Below are 19,957 nucleotides of genomic sequence, written 5' to 3'. Positions count from 1 at the left end.
TATCAGTTTTTTTATCTTTAGCCAATTCATTTGATTTAGTTTCTTTATATCCATCAACTTTTTTGTCTTTATCAGATTTCTTTTTAGTTTTCTCATATGCCCCCGATGAATCCTTTTTATATTTTTTCACCCTCCTCCTCCGGCGACCTACCGCCAGCTTCTCCCGCTGAATAACACGAATGAAAATTATTAGTAAATGTTTAAAAATCAAAGATAAAATAGCAGCTCCGTTACGAAAAGAATAAAAGAAAAAAAATTTCCAAATTTTCCAAAAAATCCAAATTCCAAATTTGGAAATTTCTAATTTCCAAAACATAACTTCAATCGTAACATTGTGCGGCTATAATGAACAATAAAAAACAGGCATCCATCCTATAATGTCGTGAACTCCGATTTACCTGCTTGTGTCTCATCGAGGTCGACACGTAGAGGAAACTTTTTGAAGTAGAGGAGAGCAAGCACGATCGTCAAGGAAAGGACGAAGAAACCCAACCCCACGAGCAGTGAAATCGGCAATGGAAACTGACCGTGTCTGCTAGCCGAGACAGCCGCTTTCTCTCGTTTGACAAATTTTGCTGGTTTCAAGGAAAAAAAATGCCAGGAAATCACTTAACCGAACTCACTTGTTTCGTTGCTATAAACGCTGCTGTTGGTGGTCGACAAGTCGGACCCAGCAGACCTCTGACATTCAGTTACCACTTCAGCTCCTACGATTACTTCCACGCAAGAACTATTTCCTTCACAGGCGCCATTCTTCACCGAACAATCTGAAAAGTTTCAGAAATCAGTGAACGTTATTTATCTATTTAACAGCAAAATCATCAACACAAGTAGGCGCATTGATAAAGCAAATGGATGAAGAGAAGATTCCCAATAGTAACGCTGTAAAACCTCTGACGTTGCAAAGCGGCCCACTCCATCCGGGCACACACATTCCTCCCCCGCATTCGGGTCGTTTCGCTACTCTGTCCAGGCAGAAGTTACGCTCTCTTTTTGCTTCGTACCTTGAGAAGGCTGGTTCGATCGTTTGATTTCATTTCTCTCAAGTTAATTCGGTGCTTCTACTTCATTTTTACGTTTAACTCAAATAAAAATCATCTCACATTTCAACTCGGTTAGATTCAGTTTTAATATTTCAATCCAATTGGAACGTTGTGGAATTTCATCCGTTCCAATTGGCTAATTCTATTTTTATTTTTAGTAATGTTGTTGCTAGTTTTTAAGTTGCGATGCGTTGATGTTACAATTCATAGCTTAATTGAAAAATCAAAAATGATAAAAAAAAACTCGTCACATAAATTTATTTGACAAGAGAACACATGGCACGGCTCATTTACTTTTGTACAGAGCAAACCGTTGGCTGCCTCCACAGGACGAAGTCGCATCATCGACGCAATTTTCGTTACATTCAGCAGTAGGAACTTGTTCAGTGGCATTCATCAAATCACCACACAGGCATTGCGTGGATTTCTAGATATTAAAATTTTACTAAATAAGTTGAGCTGCAAAATTTAATCAAAAACTGTGTGTGACTGACCATAATAGCGAATTCAATGGAGTTTTGCGTCCTACAGTGCACTGAACATGATGCGAAAGCAAACTCCTGGACCACGAAAACTGTCTGCAACTCAGCCGTCCTTATCGTCTCCTTGTAACAACCAACGAAACTTTCCTCGGGCAGCTCAGCTGAACATTAGAACGTCACAATAAAATTGCAATTTTCATTTAAAACGCGTAACAATCTTTAGCAGAAACTACTAAAAAGTTGAAAATAAATGAGATTAAATAAATTAAAAAAAAATAATGAGATTACTTACGCGAAAAGACAGCGAAATGCAGGCGACCACCACAAACGTGCTCATCACCTGGACACTTTACAGCGCAATAACTTGATTCTGCTTGGTCGTCAGGTGAGGTTCCGCAATGGCACTTCTCTCCATTCTTAAAATAAATATTTAATGCTAATAAAATAATTAATTGTTCACAAATAAAATTAAAAAGAAACTCAAGAGCCAACACACAATGAAATATAAAGACAAAATGGCATGCAGCAGGTTGTTTTTATAAAACTGTGTTTTTATAAAACGAACACTCCGTGAGCGTCCAACAACAGCGACCGACCGACCTTCAGCGCCATCATCAGCAGTGGCCTCTGGAAGTGCTCGCAAAATCTGTGGCACTTGTTGAACGAGAGAAGGCGTGAGTCTAACGTCTCAGCGATTTTAAAAGAGCCAAAACAACCGACGTAATGAAACGGCCTAACCTCGTCCCCTGTTTGAGATATAATCCGAACGTCATATCGAAAATCAATTATCACTTATAACTTTATCCCTCAAAAATTAGTTATAAGAGCAATTATTGCATGGCGCGTAATGCAGGGAAACACGAAATTTATGAAGTTAGTCAATCAACCGACCACCGTAGGCCTCGATCTCATCAATGGCCACGTAATGCTTCGATTCACCAGTTGGACGGATGAAAATATATTTCGCTCGCAGTTCGGGGTGCAAGCAGTTAACTCGAATCGCTGAGCCGGCGCATGTGGTTGCTTTCAAACTGTAAGTGTTACAGAGCATCCCAGGAGAGGAACTATCCAGAACATTGTCCAGGTCGACTTTGTAGCTTGTGCTACTTACATCTATCCAATTCATTTATAGATAAATTTTTATTTCAGTTTTGACTCATTAAACGAACGTCATTACTCAAATCGTCATAGTTGGGCCTGTGGTACACCACCACATATCTTATCGGGTATGAACTTTCAAGGTACAAAGTAATTATTATCTCCTCCAGCGATTGGAGATCCGGAAACAGGGAATTCTTTATGATGTGCCCATCAACCAGATACATTGACTGGCCGACTTCAAATTCGGGACTGGAGTGGATCCTCTTCCTGAATGCTAAATTCTTAGGCGGTAAATCTTTAAAAAAATTATATTTTTTAAAGTATCGACGATAATAAAAAAATTGTGTGCACCCAACTCGAAACCCAACCAAAACTGTCAAATAACTGATAGTTGCCAACAGCATGCGTTACTTTGGCAATCCCACGTAGCAGTCCTGTACTGGCCATCCGGACAGACACATTCGGAATATTCATCTCCTTTAATTGTGGCGACGTTGCACGTCAGACGGCCACCACAACCTCCATTCTGTACTTGACACGCTTACGCGATTAAATTTACAACAACAAATTGAGAGTTTCAATTTTTTATTATTTCAAATTTGATGAGAAATAATGAAAATAAATTACATCTTATATTGCAAAACTCGCCAGTCCAGCCTTCCGCACAGACTCCCTCACATTTTGCGAACTCGCCCACCCCCTGCTTATCAGCACAATGGCTCAACACCGACCGACCAGTTGGAACTTCAAGATATGAACCGACTGAAAAATTACGATGCTAGTGTTTAGCAGACTGATGGATGTTTGGCGTTTGTTTGACTGGAAGTTATTGATAAAAGAATGAAATAAAAAAAAATGGAAACCTAAGAACTTTGCGGCACAGTTCTCTCCTCCACATTTCTGATCGGCGTTCCCTCTGCATGGAGAATTACAGCTCTGTTGATAACTTTTCGGATGGCCGCACTTCTCGGCATCCCTCGTTGCACATCTGCACTCGTCACCTGCCTAGTGCCAGGCAGTCGGCGCAGATAAACATTTATAAAAATTTAAAGAGAATTTCACTGAGCACTGATAAAAATAAAACATAATAATCTCATTAAAATTCATGAAAAAAGATTTAAAAATAAGAAATAAGTAACGGTGAGGTAAGCTAAGGGGAAATTATTTTCAGCACAGATGGCCATGCACATTTCAATAGTCAGCGAATGCAGTTGTTGGAAAACTTTCGCACTTTCAGGAACGAGAGAGCCGGCGTCAAGAAGCGCGAACGTTGTCACCTCTGCCGGTTTAACTGCAAAATGTTTATTAAAGTGAATAAAAGTCTGCGGCCAGTTGACGATGCTGCACTTCTTCATGGCTTGCAATACTTCTACAAAAATTTAAAAAAAATGTACGACGAATCCAAACAAAGGTGGTACAACAAAACTGTATATACATAAAACGAACTCTGGTAGATGGAGTAATATTTGGCAGCACCACAAATCTCATCCTTCTGGCCACACGGCATGTCACAGAGTTTACTCGACACCGCATAGGCGGCCCTCTCCACACAAAAACACATCCTACCATTCTGTTCAGGTACAAACAATTAACCAGCATCATTCATCTCTTGCAAACCTTCAGCATTTGATTCTTTTTGAATCGAACTAATACAAAAACACGAAAATAGAGGTTATAACAGGATAACCAACGTTAAGCCCGATGAGGTATGAATCATCATCGTCCTCGCAAAATATTCTACAACCTTCGATTCTGTAAACAGCGGTTACAGATGAGTGAACAACGGAGGCGTAGCAGCCAATGTACTTGGACGCATTACCGGCACTCTCCTCCATTTCTATATCATTCATTAATCCGCACATTATACGTGTACCACATGTTCTCTCTCATTTCTACATTACATATAATATTTATTAATCTAATTTTTAACAAATTGAACTATTTCCAGAAAATTCTAGTAAGAAAAATTGAAAAGACAAACTTCAAACTGATTAATGCCAACATTTCGGTAGAATTCATACAATACTGTATAATCTATATATTATATACGTACTAGTTGTGCATTAATTTCTATGATCATCATTTATTTAACGGTGTTCTAGCGGTGACGAACGACCCAACCCTATTCTAATTTTTGCTTACTACAATTTGATAGCTAACCAGTTAATTAAAGTACCACTTGTTTGTTTTAATAATTTGTTCTACAGAAACTCCATCGTTATAAGAATCAAAAAAAAGAAGGCCACTACAACTATGCAGCCATGTTAAGCTGTAATTACTTTGTATTTTTCCCAATTTGTTGAGACCATGTCTGACTGGATACCTACACTCTGAGATCTCCCTGCCCGCCCTCGTGTTCACCACACACGACGAGTTCTCCACACAGTCGCCGTTCTTCACTGAACAATCTGCAACATAACACGACAAATAATTTAATGCAATCACAAATATGGATGGACTAAAAAGGTTAGACCTCTGACGTCACAGAGCTCTCCAGTCCAACCAGCTGTGCAGTTGCCAGGCTGGCAATCCTTCGAAAGGTCACCCTCATTCATGCAGAAGTGATGGTGTGTTGGGTCCGTTCGGTGGCTAAACCGACTCCTACCTTCAATAGTGTTAATTGAAAAAGCATCAGATCACTAAGGACTGATTAATAATTAACAAGCAAGAGTAATTTATTAAGCGTTAATAAGTGATTAACGTAACATCACAAGATCGTCCTAAGATAACTGCTCCTAAATTTCAATTCAGTACTCAACAAAAACCAATAAGATACCGAAAGTACAAGCCAACAACTGAAACAAGTGCAAATTACTTTTGTACAGGGAGAAAGTTGTGGAAGAGCCACAAGTTTTCGAAGAATCATCTTTACACATGATAGCACACGAACTTGTAGGGATCTGCTTGCTGGCATCAAACATCCTATCACCACACAAACATACGGACCTCTGAAACAAAGTTTTTTAATTCTTTAAAAATTAAGAAAGTAACAAAAATCGAATAAACGAAGTTGAACGTTACTCGGCCATTATATGCGGAATCAAAATTTTCTCAATTACTTTCAATGCAAACTCTTTGAAATGATAAGACCGACAATAAAACTGGCAAGATTTGAACGGCGATTTGACGTCCCCCTCGTACATCAACGTTCCAAGCGCCTCCAGCTGGTGACCATGGAAACAACCCAAGAAACTCGCTTTGTTCAGATAGGCTGCAATTTCAAAATATCTCTATCAGTCTATCCAGTTAGTTCTCGTATTCACAGACCGAACAATTGTAACAATCCAATGGCAAATTTAAAAAAAAACAAAGTTTAACACAAAATTTTTAATAAAAAATGATTGAACTCGATAGTAAGTTAGTTTTAGAGTGAGATGAATGAGACCTGACGAAGGTGACTAACTTGAAAACGTCTGGAAGTGTTCATCGCAGTGCATCAAATCGACCTTCACGTCGGCATCCGTACCGCAGTGACATGTCGTCCCTTTCTTTCCGAAGCAACAACGAAATTTCATTCTTATTTATATACATACATGTACCTTTGTATCGGCTCACGACGCATCCACAAACATGTGATGCGGTGCTGGCACTCGACTTTTAGTTAACTCGTGAATGTTGAATTGTGAGAGAACATTAACTTGAAATAAACGTGCCGACTTATCAGAAGTTTACTTTAATTCAATTTTGAGATCGATGCAAATAAAATGAACTCGAGACTTTTATCAATAGAAATCGGAGCTAAATCAATAACGACCAATCACGGAAACTATCATAACGAGTTACTCGTGACGAAAAAAGCTTAAAAATGATGATGCCATTTTACATATCTCTGATATTCACCTGATAAAAACGCCTCCTTGTGATAAATTAACTTAACAAATTATCAATACGTATTGATATCTGTAGATGTTATTTGAATGAACAAAGTTTGCCGTCTAACTTTAATAGCAAATATCGTGTTCTCCCTATCCAAGCTCTTGCAAAATTTATGACAGTCTTCTGTGCGGCTGGCTTCACTGACGTTGAATGATGTGAACTTCTCAAAACAGCCGATGTAGACCGGATGGTTGGGCTTCTGGACTGAAAATATTCAAAGAATTAACAACAAATTGGAATCACAACCAGGCATGACCAAACGAAACCAACACCAATAAATGTACGAATAAACGATGTAAAATAATGACACAGTAGAGCAATAAATGATTTAAAATAATCAGTAACGAAGCTAAGTATAGGAAGGAATAAAGTATCGTAAAGATGAACCGACCAGCTCCGTGAACTTCAACCTCAGTGACGGCGAGGACGTCCTCCCCCTTTGCAGCGGCTGCAACGTTAGCGATCTTTTCAATGATAACAAACCTGGCGGTGTAGGAAGCGTCATTGCAGACGATGGTGATGGGTTCGAGTGGTTGACACACTCCTTTCGAATCAGCTGAATGCTCCCCGCACAAAACGGAGTTCGATCTCGGAGAACGTACCGAATCATCCAAGCGCGAGTTCAAAACGACAACGAATGAGCCTGGCGTGATCAACAAATGATGGTCGAGCTCTAGATCTAAATTATCTATCAATCGTATGAGTAAGATGATACGTATATTCATTTCATTTTTCAAAAACAACGAGAAAATTTTTTGAACGCTAAAACGCAGCAGCAGCAGCTGTGGTAAACTACTTTTGCATCGATGGTCGCACTTCCTCGGGTAGACAACAACACGTGCGATCGCATATTCCTCCAGCAGATCGACAGCCAGCCAGCCAGCGTGGGAACTGTTCAGGGAGAAGAGACGCACAACTTCCAACTCGACCAAACTGCCATCCACAGCATACTTCCAATGCTGAGTTGCTTGAAATTCTGATTTGATAAGCGATGAATTTTCAGAGTTGAGGAGGCCAAAGGAACTCATGGTGACCTTTCTTCTTAGCGCCAGGTTATACGTTTTTGGCAGAGCTGAAATCAAATCAACGCCCACAATTAAATAAAGCATGAAATCTTTTTATCGTATACAACTAACTATACACTCTTAGTTACCAAACAACCATTTAAAAACATTTTCAACTAGAAATAAGTTACGATCAAATAATTGTAATCATTTTTAGTAAGAAACCGAAACTTTGAAACTTATTTAAGCACCTAATTACAATATCCATGCTAAAAACTTCACTAACGTTTACAAACGAAATTCTTGGTCCTGTAATAAAACTTCTTACAAACACACTCTGAATATTCCTTGCCCCCCGCTCTTGTCATCTGACAAATCAGAGCTCCACAGTCTCCAAAATTTTTTAAACAATCTAATCGTGATGAAAAATAATAATTTAACTGTAAAGAACGTTCAATGTAAATGAATAAAAAGACAGTCAGACAGATGGATAGACAGACAGACAGACAGACAACCTCTTTCGTTGCATAGTTCACCTCTCCATCCTGGTTTGCATCCCTTCTTACAATCACTTGTAGAGAACTTAACCCCATCAGAGCAGTGCATCAGAGCGGAAAATGACGTCTGCATTTCGAAATTGGTGCGTGCTGGAAATAGATAACAAAATATTTAAAAAAAACGAGCCAGAAGATTTTCAAATATAAAATTGTCAAATAAAATTGTAGAAAGAAAGAAAAGATACTAACTGGACAATTTCATCTGGCAGTTTTCACTCCAACATTTTTGGTGTTCATCCCCTGGGCAGGCGTGCGTACAGTTTGAGACGAAATCAACATCAGATAAGCAGTTCAGTGGGTCTGTCAGGTGAGGTGTCGTGCACACGCACAGGTTGCTGGCCTGTACATTCAGTCAGTCAGCCAATCAGCCAGCCAGCAAGTCAGCCAGTCAGTGGGTTTACATAAAAAAAGAACGGTGAACTAGGTTTTATCTTCATTTTATATATTTATATCTTCCAAGCGCAGACATTCATTCAAACAAACAGACGGACTCAAAAGATGAAAATAAGATTAGAAAACATCCAGGTCGCCCTGCCTTGGTTGGTTCATGTACTACAAACTGACATCACCACACGCACCACTTAATCACCACTGTCCAAATTCGCCAAAATAAGAAAATTACTTTAAATAGTTTAATAAAAGATGTGGAACCTTCAAGAGGGCGATACTTTTTTTAAGTTCGAGACAAACTTTCACACACTTATCTGACGTCATCGACTTGTGCTTCAGTATGATGCACCTACTCCTCAGATCATAGGCCGATATCGTCAACAGCAAGTTACTGAAGTCCAACTGATGCTTAACTGGCGACACGGAACAATCATTAAATTAATCAATAAACATAAATAAACCAGCAATAGAATGAATGAATGAATGAAAGAGAGAGAGAACGATTGAATAATTGAATGAACGTATAAATGAGTGATGAATGACAAAATAAACAAATGAATAACTAACTCTGAAATACGGAAAAAAATTGAGAACCCCCGCAAGATGAAATGCCATCGGAACATCTGAGATTGCAGTGCAGCGAGCTGACTGGATAGCGTGCACTACTCAAGCAGTGGCACTCCTCACCTCTCTGTGAACGTTATTTTTTTATCTCATCCATTATTCGTTTGGTTATTATTACGCCCAAATATATAATTCATTTGACAATAAGAAATCATCCAATTTGAAGCACGTAGGTCTGCACAGTCTAGCCGAACATGGAAATTATCTCTAAACGATTGAAGAATCATTATGAATGACATCCTGTTTTGATTATTAAACCATATGAACGAACGAATCATTTAATTTTTTTAATTAATTAATTTAATCATTTAATTAATCATAAAAAACCGACGTGCAAGCCGATCATGATGATCTGAGGTGTCTGACTGCAGAATATTTTACAGTCAGCGTAAGACTCAACTGCAGTACTCCTCTCCGCCACGACCGCCCAGTAACATCCGAGATACATAACACCGGACGCTTTAGGAAGGATTTATTTGCTATGTATGCATCTTCAAATATCGAATGTGCGCATGTTATGAATGTGTACAATAGCTACATACACACCTCATATCTTGTAACATTATCATCGTTATTATCTGCAACCGCACATTACTACCTTCATGCCTTTACAATTTTTACATTCACGGGAGTTACAACACATTTTTTAAAATCTATATCATTTTAATACCTGTATTAGTCTCACAACTACAATTATCCCACATTACATACTTCCACCTGAACCAACTAACTTTTCAGCTAAAGAACAAACAAAAGTGTTTTAGATAACTAATCAAATAGCAGTATCACTAAACTAAAACCTGAGGACAAATTTTAAATGATTCCTTTATTAAATTCACTTATAATTTTAACGCTCATTAACTTTTAACTAGATATAGTTATTAAACATGTAAAATTCACACCAACATGGAACTCACACACAAGTGCATTCATTAACCTGTATGCCAATACAGAGCATATACATTAACCTTTATTTAGATAGATACCTAATAAATTTCCGGACGCCGTCAGTTTAAAGCCATCGGGATAGTGACATTTTGATTCTTTCTTACCGTCAACAAAGGATTCCAAGCAGAAAGCGTTGTTTCCACATTTGCCATTGTCAACCTTACAATCTGTTGGAAGGTATCAAATTTTATTTCGTACTACTAACTATTTCAATTTGATACAATAAAAACCTGAAAACGACAGACGGACGGAGACAGACAAAAACACAGAATGATACCTCTGATATCACAGAGCACTCCTTTCCACCCTGGAAAGCAAGCACCTGGCACAGTACTACAATTCGATCCCAGTGAAACATCAGAGTTGAAGCAAAAATTGTGCCGGGGTCTTTCCAGAAAATCGTAACGGTCGAAAACTGGAGGAATAAAACAAGGATTAGGATTGACTCGCCCCACCTAACTATCTTATATAGTTATGATTTTTTAGTATGTTAATTAAATAACACACATAAAACAAAAACAAGGAATTGAACTATAGCCAACTAACTTCTGTATAAAGAATATCTCTTATCAGCACCACACAATTTCTTTTTCCTGTCCAAACACTTGACGTTGCATTCCTGTGGTCTGACCATGGCATATTTGTCGTAGAGGTCTCCACACAGGCAAAACATTATCTAATGCGCGAATGTTAACACAAAACAGCTAATCGCACTACGATGACGACGATGGCTGAATTAAAATATTACTATGTGACGCATATATATATATATATATATATATATATATATATATATATTGGGTTTAGACTATCATAAATACAATTATTTTTAAATTATATATTTATAAATTTATATTTTAAAAATCTTTGTAAATAATTGTATATATATAACTGTAGCGGTCAATAACAACAAACCGAAATAGCGAACTCAACGGCGTTTAATCTCTTGCAAAATAAAGAGCAGGACGTGTAGGCTGAATCGTTGGAGAGGATCATCTTGGTTGGAGTCTTGTCGTCCAACATCCCACTAACGAAACAACCCATCAACGCCTCCACAAAAACCTTCCTACCTACACATGTTTATTCACACGTAGCATTTGAAATCATGAATCGAACCTACATCTATCTTATTTGAACAAATTAAACGTAAAAATGAATTTAAATGAAAAACGGTAGAGGACCGGAATAAACGACGAAATGTTTGTCGCATTCGATGGACACGACTTCAATCATCATGTCCGCCTTCGACCCGCAGTAGCAAATTCCACGCTTCAATGAATGAATGGGTGAATGAATGAATGAGGAGACGAATGAGCCAGTGAATGAAGACATGATCACCCGTGACAAAAATACACCGCGAAAACAAGTCATGAGACAGCTCTCCTAAACATCGATATAAATAAATAAATAACACCGATACACGCACGCACATCTTACTAATAATAACTACGCTAATACAAACGCGTGTGGCGAATATGTTGGACGTATTCAAGGAAAAACTGATTTTTACAAGACACAACGACGATATGAATTAAACATGATGCAAACAAAGCAAGACCTTCATAGCGAAGATCAAATTATCGAGACCGTAATTCTCGCATTCATCCTGACAGGACTGAACGCTGGAGACTGAAACGTTCAAGCTTGATTCGAAGACCTCGAAGCATCCAATCTTATCTACGGGTTGACGCTTGGCTTCTGTACAAATTTTCAAATCATTTCAACAAACAAACATCTTGAATGAACTCTCCAAAGAAACAAATCTGATTACTGCACACAAAATCTCAGTCGGCTACATTTAAATTCTTTTATTTTTAAAAGCCGTTTTAAAAATTCTAATTAGCTTGTATTGGCCAACATTGAACATCTAGCCATTTGATAACAATGTTGTTACTGAATAGTTTGAAAGTTCTAAAATTTGAATAAAAAAATATTTTTAATATTCTAGATAAACAAAAAACAACAATTTAGTCGCGTAAACAATAAATAAGAAATTGTAACCACACTTGAGGCCTCACCGACATGTCACATGCAAAAACCATTTGTATAACCAAATGCCACTCCCATCAACACTACCACATTCATGTCGTAAACTAGAATAAAAAACAAACGAGAACATCAAACAAATAGTCAAACTTTCGTAAACTTCGAGTTCGACCAGCGTGAAACCACGCACACCAGCTCTCGGCTGGATGATGACGAAACGACCAAAAACAGGAGACGTGCAAGAAATTTTTAAAGGAACCCCTGCCAAATATCTCTTCATTGGCGGAAGCACGCCACACAATGAATAATTACCCAACAACTTCTCGTTGGCAAGTTCCAGAGTATCGTTCAAGCCAACTTTAAGTCCTTCAATTCTTGTTGCTGTTTTTTTAGTAAATTTTCTTCATTTAGTAAATAGGCAAAAAAACTAACTGTAATAGATAAACTCAAAAAAATATATAAATACTTCACATGAATAACACAAGCTAAACATATTTCAAAAGCCTGATGTTGCTAATCATTGACGACAATTAACGAAATAGAAATTCAACAACAACAACAACAACAACATCATCAACAAACTCTTACCGCAGTCGTCAATCGTTGGCACGCACTGTCTGTTAAAAGCAACAACGTAATCAATTTCGTACACGAAAGCTAAATCGACCGCAATCCACTCAATGCTGTCCCCTCTCGAATCCAGATGTATCATCTTGGATCCGAGCACTTGGCCATCTACCATATCTTCTCTTCGAAAATTTCCTTTGCCCTCTTTTGGAGATAAAACGCGTGAAGAAGTTACACCTTTTCTCAAAGCCAGATTCCTCTTGGCAGCTAATGCTACATAAGATTTTTAACAAATTTCTCTTTACATAAGAAATATGAACATTTTCACATACAAAAATACGTTATAATGAATTAATATAAAAGTCAATAAAATATTTTCAGGTAAGGAGTTTTGGTTTCTTGTAAAATAAAACTAAATTGTGATAGTAACTAACTAGTAAGTGAAATGCATTCAAATAAAAAAATACATGCTCCAATAGACTCCAACATACACGAAGCATAATTTTTAAAAAGAGTATGAATGGCTTGAAGATAGAAACAGATGGCCATCATAGTTAAAGTTGAGGTGCACTTACTGTCACAAGTCCACAGTTTAGTTCTGTACTTGTCACTGGTGCAAACGCATTCAGAATACGTCCTGTCGTTCACCGTCACCACCTCACATTTGAGATGACTGCCGCATTGTCCATTGTTTTGAGAACAGTCTGATTTACAGTATAATTAATTTCAATATTTATGATGGCGTGATATAATCACTGCGACAACTTTTCGTCAATTGATTATATTTCCTATGCAATTAGAAATTCTCAACATCTTCAAAAACCTCTCCTCACCTCTCAGATCACATGATGATCCTTTCCAACCAGGCTGACAACCACCAGCACAACTAACGCTGGGTCTGTGTACCGGTCCATTCCAGCAGTGGCTTATATAGGAGCTTCCCGTCTGCACTTCAACCTGGAACTCTGCTGCACACGTTGTTTGATGACGTCATCGTCACCGTCACCAATAAACAGCGCACTCAGTAGGCATGCGCATGCCTCGCAATGACGTAATGATACTCTTTCAACGAAAATTTAATTTACAGCAACTACACACACGCTTCAAAAAATTATTTTTGTGTCATTACAAAATCCACTTAAGTTTGATAAAAAACGAACGTAGCCTCCTCAACATTCGAGCGATTTTACGGCAATAACATTTATTTTACACAAATTTGATATCTTTAAATGTGATTAAGTTAATAGCCTAAGGGTGTCAGAAAAGTATCTCAACACTTAAAAACATGTTACACACTGCCAATGCTAATTTCGACCGTTGTAAGATGATCATGTTGTCGAGTGAACAAAATGACATCGACCGGCACTCAACATTAAGGGAGAAACTCAATTTTTAAGATCCATTTTTGTTAAATGAGCATTTCAACCATTGCAACAAACAACGAATTTAAAAGAATAATTTTTAAAAACGAAAAAAGAAAGAGAAAAATTAAGAATATTTGCTTGAATATTTAGTATTGCAGTCGCATATCTGACTGGTATCCCCTGGACACGTGGCGTGGCATTTAATTTTGAACAAGAGTGGAGACGTCAGATCTATCTGATCTTCAATTGATCCACAATGACATTTCGTTCTCTTAGCAGTTAAATTGTTCAATTGGTTAATTTGAATTTGAAAAAATCAAACATTACAAAACAAAATCAACATTAAACTTGTTACAATAAGTGATCAGTTTTGTAAGATAAACTTTTATATGCATGTATTTATGTATTTATGAATATTTATATATATTTATAATCATAATCTTTTTTAAAGCATCTTCATCAAGCAAGTGGGAATGTTAATTTTAGGAAATAAATACATGACAATTTATTTCTTATAATTTGAGAAAAAATTTCAAGTTACTGACTCCAACTGTGGCAAGAGTTTTGTTGAGCTCTATGCACATAGATATGCAAATTTCAACTGTTAGATAACCTGATCCGTCGATTTCTATTGAATTAGGAGTGAGCTTAGCACTGTGATCAATCAAAGAGTGCTGATAATCCACTGTCGCCCTAACTTCAAATGTGAATTAATACAATTTATATAAGGAGTAAATTGATTTTTTTTTAAATAAAAAACAAAATTTGTTACTTATATATTAAATATTCGAAATGATTCATCTAAAATAGAATGAAATATTGAAAAATGAAAACTGACTGGAATAGAGTGAATAGAAAAACTTTCCCCCACACCCATCTCTCAAGTTGTTTAGACTGCTTGCACACCTTGAGTCACAAAGTTTTGACGTAACCGGATAGCTGGCTCGTGCCACACAATAACATTCTCTGCCTTTCTGTTCCATAGAGTAATTAACCAATTACTGCCTAATTGAAATATTTTTCTACGCTAACCTATCTAGGTTTTTATTGATCATCTAATAGAGAGAACATAAATGAGGCTCAAATGATGTTTGATGTGAAATGTATGCTTAAATAAACACATGAATAATGTATAAAGCATTCAACATAAAAGACATTTTCTTGGAATATTAATTAATGAAAAGTTTATATTAGATTAACACTGCCATTCAACATTGTTATAATAAGTTTCCTTACAGTGTCAATATTCAGATCTAAATGACTTATAAGATCTGCTTATTTTAATTGATTCATTTCATACATAGAAGTATTAAATAAAAGAAACAAATAAATATCAAGACAAAAATATTAACATGCAATGCAATATAGGGTACATTACTGTTCTTCATGCAAAAAGCTTTGCAGTTCTCAAAGGAATGAATCATTTTTATGTTGACTTCAAGAATAAAGGAATAACATCCTATATACATTGCGGTACTGCCTGAAAAATGAACATCAATGCAATTTTTGATTCTGAAAAGTGCAATCATCAAGTTTTAAGAGAATAAGAAAAAAAAACAATTTAGATTGAAATGATTGAAATTGATCAACAAAGTGAAAAGCCTAAACAACTCACCAGTAACTGAGTAGAAGGTTAACAAAACGACTTCAAATATTGTGAAATATTTGATTGAACGAAACGGAAACATAGGCCACAAGTTTATAAAGAGAACTTAAGTAACCAAGTCACTACTATCAACTATTAGTTAATTAACTCACCAATTTTCTAAAAAACTAAAAATAAAATCATTCTAAAATCTAAATTCTCAGATTCTCATATATAATAAATAATGTAATCATAATAAAACGTAGATACACTTTTTAAACTTTAAAATCACGTAAAATTAAACAACATTATAGCTAAATATTTATACTGAAACTTATATCACTTAGTTTACTATGAAAAATAAAATTTATAAAATTGAAAAAAAGGACAACGTTCAAATAAAATCAAACGTTTAGATTACAAGATGGCAGTGTATTTTCGAGTTGTGCGCATAATATCCGATTAGGAATACTTGTCGAACCAATAATCGGTTTACGATCGTCTACTTGTTCTCAAATCTTCTTAACTTGTGTTAAACACTTTCTTGCTAAATCTGTATTTGTATTTGTTGGCCCTTTTCTCTGAAACTCTCTACTTCCTTTTCTGACTACTTCTCAATCACGTACGAAGTTCCGAGCGGATCTCAAGAATAGATGTGAGCATAAACCTATAAATATATAGCCCTATATAACTCTATACAACGCTATATAACGCTATATAACCCTATATAACTCTATATAACTCTATGTAATCCATATAACGTTATATCACTTTATATTACGCTATATAACTCAACATATCTCTATACAACTTTATATAATCCTATACAACTCATCATTTACGAAGTTTGGAGCGGATCTCATGACCCATCTGTTTGCAAAATTCATCGAGGAGCGCTGTTGAACATCGCTGATAGCGCTTTAAAAACTGTTTGATTGATTGAATAGTTGATTGATTAATGTTGCACCATATATGTAGAATAAACTTTGCAATTTGTGATGATTTAAAATTAAAAAATATAGAAAAATTATCTAATTAAGTACAAAAGTTACAAAAAATCGTAATGCGAATAATACTTCAAATATAAAATTTTGATATCATCAATTCAAGGAGAGGCCTATTCACCAACATACAACACTTTCTTACGGGTTGAAGAAGGGATATGCAAAGAATCTAAATTTTTTCAACTTTTAATTATTTTCGGTAATGTCGATTTTATTTTTTTAAATTTATACCAAATAAAAGTAATTAATTACCACATTGAATAACAATTAAAAAAAATTAAAATTTAAATATTTTAAATAAAAGCAATATTTTGTAATTAGTAAATATACGATCGTAACTTTTGACTCAAACGATAAAAAAATCACACTCCAACTCCCTCCTTGTTCGACCGTTGAAAGTGAGCGAAGGCCGTATATTTATTCTAGTTATATGCATCAATCAGTATCTTATTGAACAAAGTAGTCTCATTAAATGAATAAAAATAATTTTTTCAAAAAATTAAAAAATTCTCACTTTGATTTCATTGCGATATTGATGATGATGATTGTGACCTGTCTAATTAAAAAACATCAAAAAAAATTTTTTAAATAGGATGGGTAATTCGTTGCGAAATCGTTGGAGGAAATGACGTCATGTTAATAGTAGTTATTTTACTGCATGGTAGTTAAGCAGCCAGTATAAAAGTTGTATTCAATTCCTATAATACTAATTTGACCAAATATCATACGCAGGCAGAACTAGATAAAGAAATAGATAGATAGATAGATAGATAGATAGATAGATAGATAGATAGATAGATAGATAGATAGATAGATAGATAGATAGATAGATAGATAGATAGATAGATAGATAGATAGATAGATAGATAGATATATATACGTAGTTATAATACATTTATTATGTTGTATTTACACATTCAAATTGTACAATTGTGTTATGGTGTAGTCTCAAAATATTTTGAATTCTCTCAGAAAAATTTAAACTTTAGTTACTTTTATCAACAATTTAAAAAAATTTCAATTTAGTTTCATCGCGATATCGATAATGATTTTTGTGACCTGACTGATTAAAAAGCATCATAGAAAATATTTATAATAGGATGGAGAATTTGATATGTTAGGATATTTGTATATAAAGCGAGCAAAATTTAAATATAAAGGCGCTTATAAATCTACGCATATTGGCTCAGCTTGGCTTGGCTCGGCTTGGAATCGGATGTTAAGCAAGGTGTGTCTCAAACTATTTTGAATTCTCCCAGAAAAATTTGAACTGTGTGCGTAGCACTGATTACTGTTGCTTTTATAATGAATTTATATTATATATTCTATATATATTATATAGTCACTTTATATATATATATATATATATATATATATATAGTGACTAGAATCCCTGTATACAAATAATTAATAAGATTATATGTTTATATAAAAAGCTATATAGCAGATTCAACCAGCCAATCAGAAAGTTTCGAAGGCGATCGTTCGATGACGTCAATTTAGTACGGTTAGCATTGTGGTTAAGATTGAATAATAGTGTAGTACATACATTAAACAAGTTTTTTACTGATGTGAATGATTGAAATGATGAAAATGTATGGTTGAAACGAGTATAAATAGGAGCTGAGACAGCATGAAAATCAGATCAGGCATTCTGCCTCGCTTGAAGCAGTCTGTCTGATCTCATTTATTTTATTATTTTAAATTTTTTATTTTTATTTATTTTATTATATAGAGTTATATAGAGTTATATATGTTGCCTGTGGTTTGTGTGTTTGTATGTGGTATTTTTTTATATTTTAGGTGGGTTCTTTAGCGGTTGCTCATACATACATACATATATACATAATGATTGTTTGTGTGGTAGTATTTTATGTTCTGTTTTACTCTTTTTTCTCTTTCTTCATGAGTCTTGAGTTAAGTTAATGAAACATAGGTAGGTGAGATTAAAAATTAATTTATTATATAGGTAGGCTAGGGCATAAGGTAATTTAGTTACATAGGTAGGTTAGGGACTTCTATTCTTTTACTCTACTTGGTGGTGTGTTTTTTGTTTTGTGTGTTTTTTTGTTTTGTTTCACACCATACATATAACAGGTATGCGGTGGTTCCTGGTTTTAGTGGAATTTTTATTATTGATTGAATGTGGTAGTATGCATGGTTATATAGAGTTATATAGAGTTATATAGAGTTATATAGAGTTATATAGAGTTATATAGAGTTATATAGAGTTATATAGAGTTATATAGAGTTATATAGAGTTATATAGAGTTATATAGAGTTATATAGAGTTATATAGAGTTATATAGAGTTATATAGAGTTATATAGAGTTATATAGAGTTATATAGAGTTATATAGAGTTATATAGAGTTATATAGAGTTATATAGAGTTATATAGAGTTATATAGAGTTATATAGAGTTATATAGAGTTATATAGAGTTATATAGAGTTATATAGAGTTATATAGAGTTATATAGAGTTATATAGAGTTATATAGAGTTATATAGAGTTATATAGAGTTATATAGAGTTATATAGAGTTATATAGAGTTATATAGAGTTATATAGAGTTATATAGAGTTATATAGAGTTATATAGAGTTATATAGAGTTATATAGAGTTATATAGAGTTATATAGAGCATAAATCCTATATAGATACCTTTCTTTGAGGTTCTTTTCTTTGCCGACCGGTCGGCTTCATTGCGTTTCTCTATTTTCATTTAAATTAATTAAATAAATAAGATTTTTCCATTCATTTAGGTTCATTCAGGTTTATTCATTCAGGTTGAAGCTCCCAGAGGAGTTCATCGTGGACGATCAGAATGGTTGTGATGTCACGTTCGTTCATTCAGGGGCAAAAAATGCACGCCTGGTTGGGGTTCGTTTTACGGTTTCTTTGCGGCTCTTTTTGCCAGTTGGCTGGCTTTTCCGGCTGGCGAGTTTCACCGCGGCTCGTTTCTCTATTTTTATTTAAATTAAATAAGATTTTTCATTTTATTCATTTCATTCAGGTTGAAGCTTCCAGAGGAGTTCATTATGGAAGATGACAGGCTACGTTCATTCATTCAGTGGAAAAGAATGCACGCCTGGCTGGGATACGTTTTATTTTTTTTCTCTGTTTTTCTCTGTAATTTAACATTAAGTAAGAATGCCCACACGCACACGCTTACACACACAAATACATTAAGCAGCTATATAGGTAGGTTAGATAGGCACAATTTTAATTGTAGGTAGGATAGATAAGAAGCATCCAACACTAATGTAGTTGAATAGGTAGGCGCGTAAGTTTATCGCCTCTATTTTTTCTTGCACCCACATTACTCGCATCAGCGTATTACACACACACACACACACACAAATACATGCATAAACACATATGTTAGTATTTGAGCGTAATTTTATTTTCATTACACATTCTAATTTA

The 19,957-nt window shown here is 35.2% G+C and overlaps 1 protein-coding gene across 1 annotated transcript; it reads right to left on the bottom strand.

Moving 5' to 3' along the window:
* Positions 1-116: 116 nt before the first annotated feature.
* HELRODRAFT_193727 (hypothetical protein) lies at positions 117-15,912 on the bottom strand (the record flags this gene model as incomplete). The annotated part of the gene is made up of 43 exons (XM_009028690.1): positions 15,558-15,912; positions 15,295-15,422; positions 14,781-14,916; positions 14,488-14,639; positions 14,081-14,213; positions 13,412-13,546; positions 13,154-13,282; positions 12,600-12,851; positions 12,162-12,392; positions 11,584-11,723; positions 11,207-11,294; positions 10,941-11,095; positions 10,572-10,701; positions 10,303-10,440; positions 10,046-10,192; positions 9,409-9,536; positions 9,021-9,144; positions 8,715-8,866; positions 8,253-8,403; positions 8,022-8,153; positions 7,793-7,918; positions 6,894-7,574; positions 6,567-6,706; positions 6,030-6,114; positions 5,686-5,837; positions 5,442-5,574; positions 5,100-5,231; positions 4,906-5,034; positions 4,318-4,463; positions 4,073-4,196; positions 3,766-3,995; positions 3,490-3,631; positions 3,038-3,166; positions 2,760-2,921; positions 2,417-2,638; positions 2,126-2,271; positions 1,818-1,941; positions 1,538-1,686; positions 1,338-1,470; positions 892-1,014; positions 687-767; positions 399-575; positions 117-166 (listed from the first exon to the last, which is right to left on the bottom strand). The coding sequence occupies exons 1-43, from the start codon at positions 15,628-15,630 to the stop codon at positions 117-119; spliced, it is 6,570 nt and encodes a 2,189-aa protein (XP_009026938.1). The 5' UTR covers positions 15,631-15,912.
* Positions 15,913-19,957: the final 4,045 nt, after the last annotated feature.

The sequence above is a fragment of the Helobdella robusta genome (assembly GCF_000326865.2).
Source record: "Helobdella robusta unplaced genomic scaffold HELROscaffold_57, whole genome shotgun sequence".
In the NCBI taxonomy this organism is placed as follows: domain Eukaryota; kingdom Metazoa; phylum Annelida; class Clitellata; order Rhynchobdellida; family Glossiphoniidae; genus Helobdella; species Helobdella robusta.
This window is presented reverse-complemented; position numbering and strand designations above follow the sequence as displayed.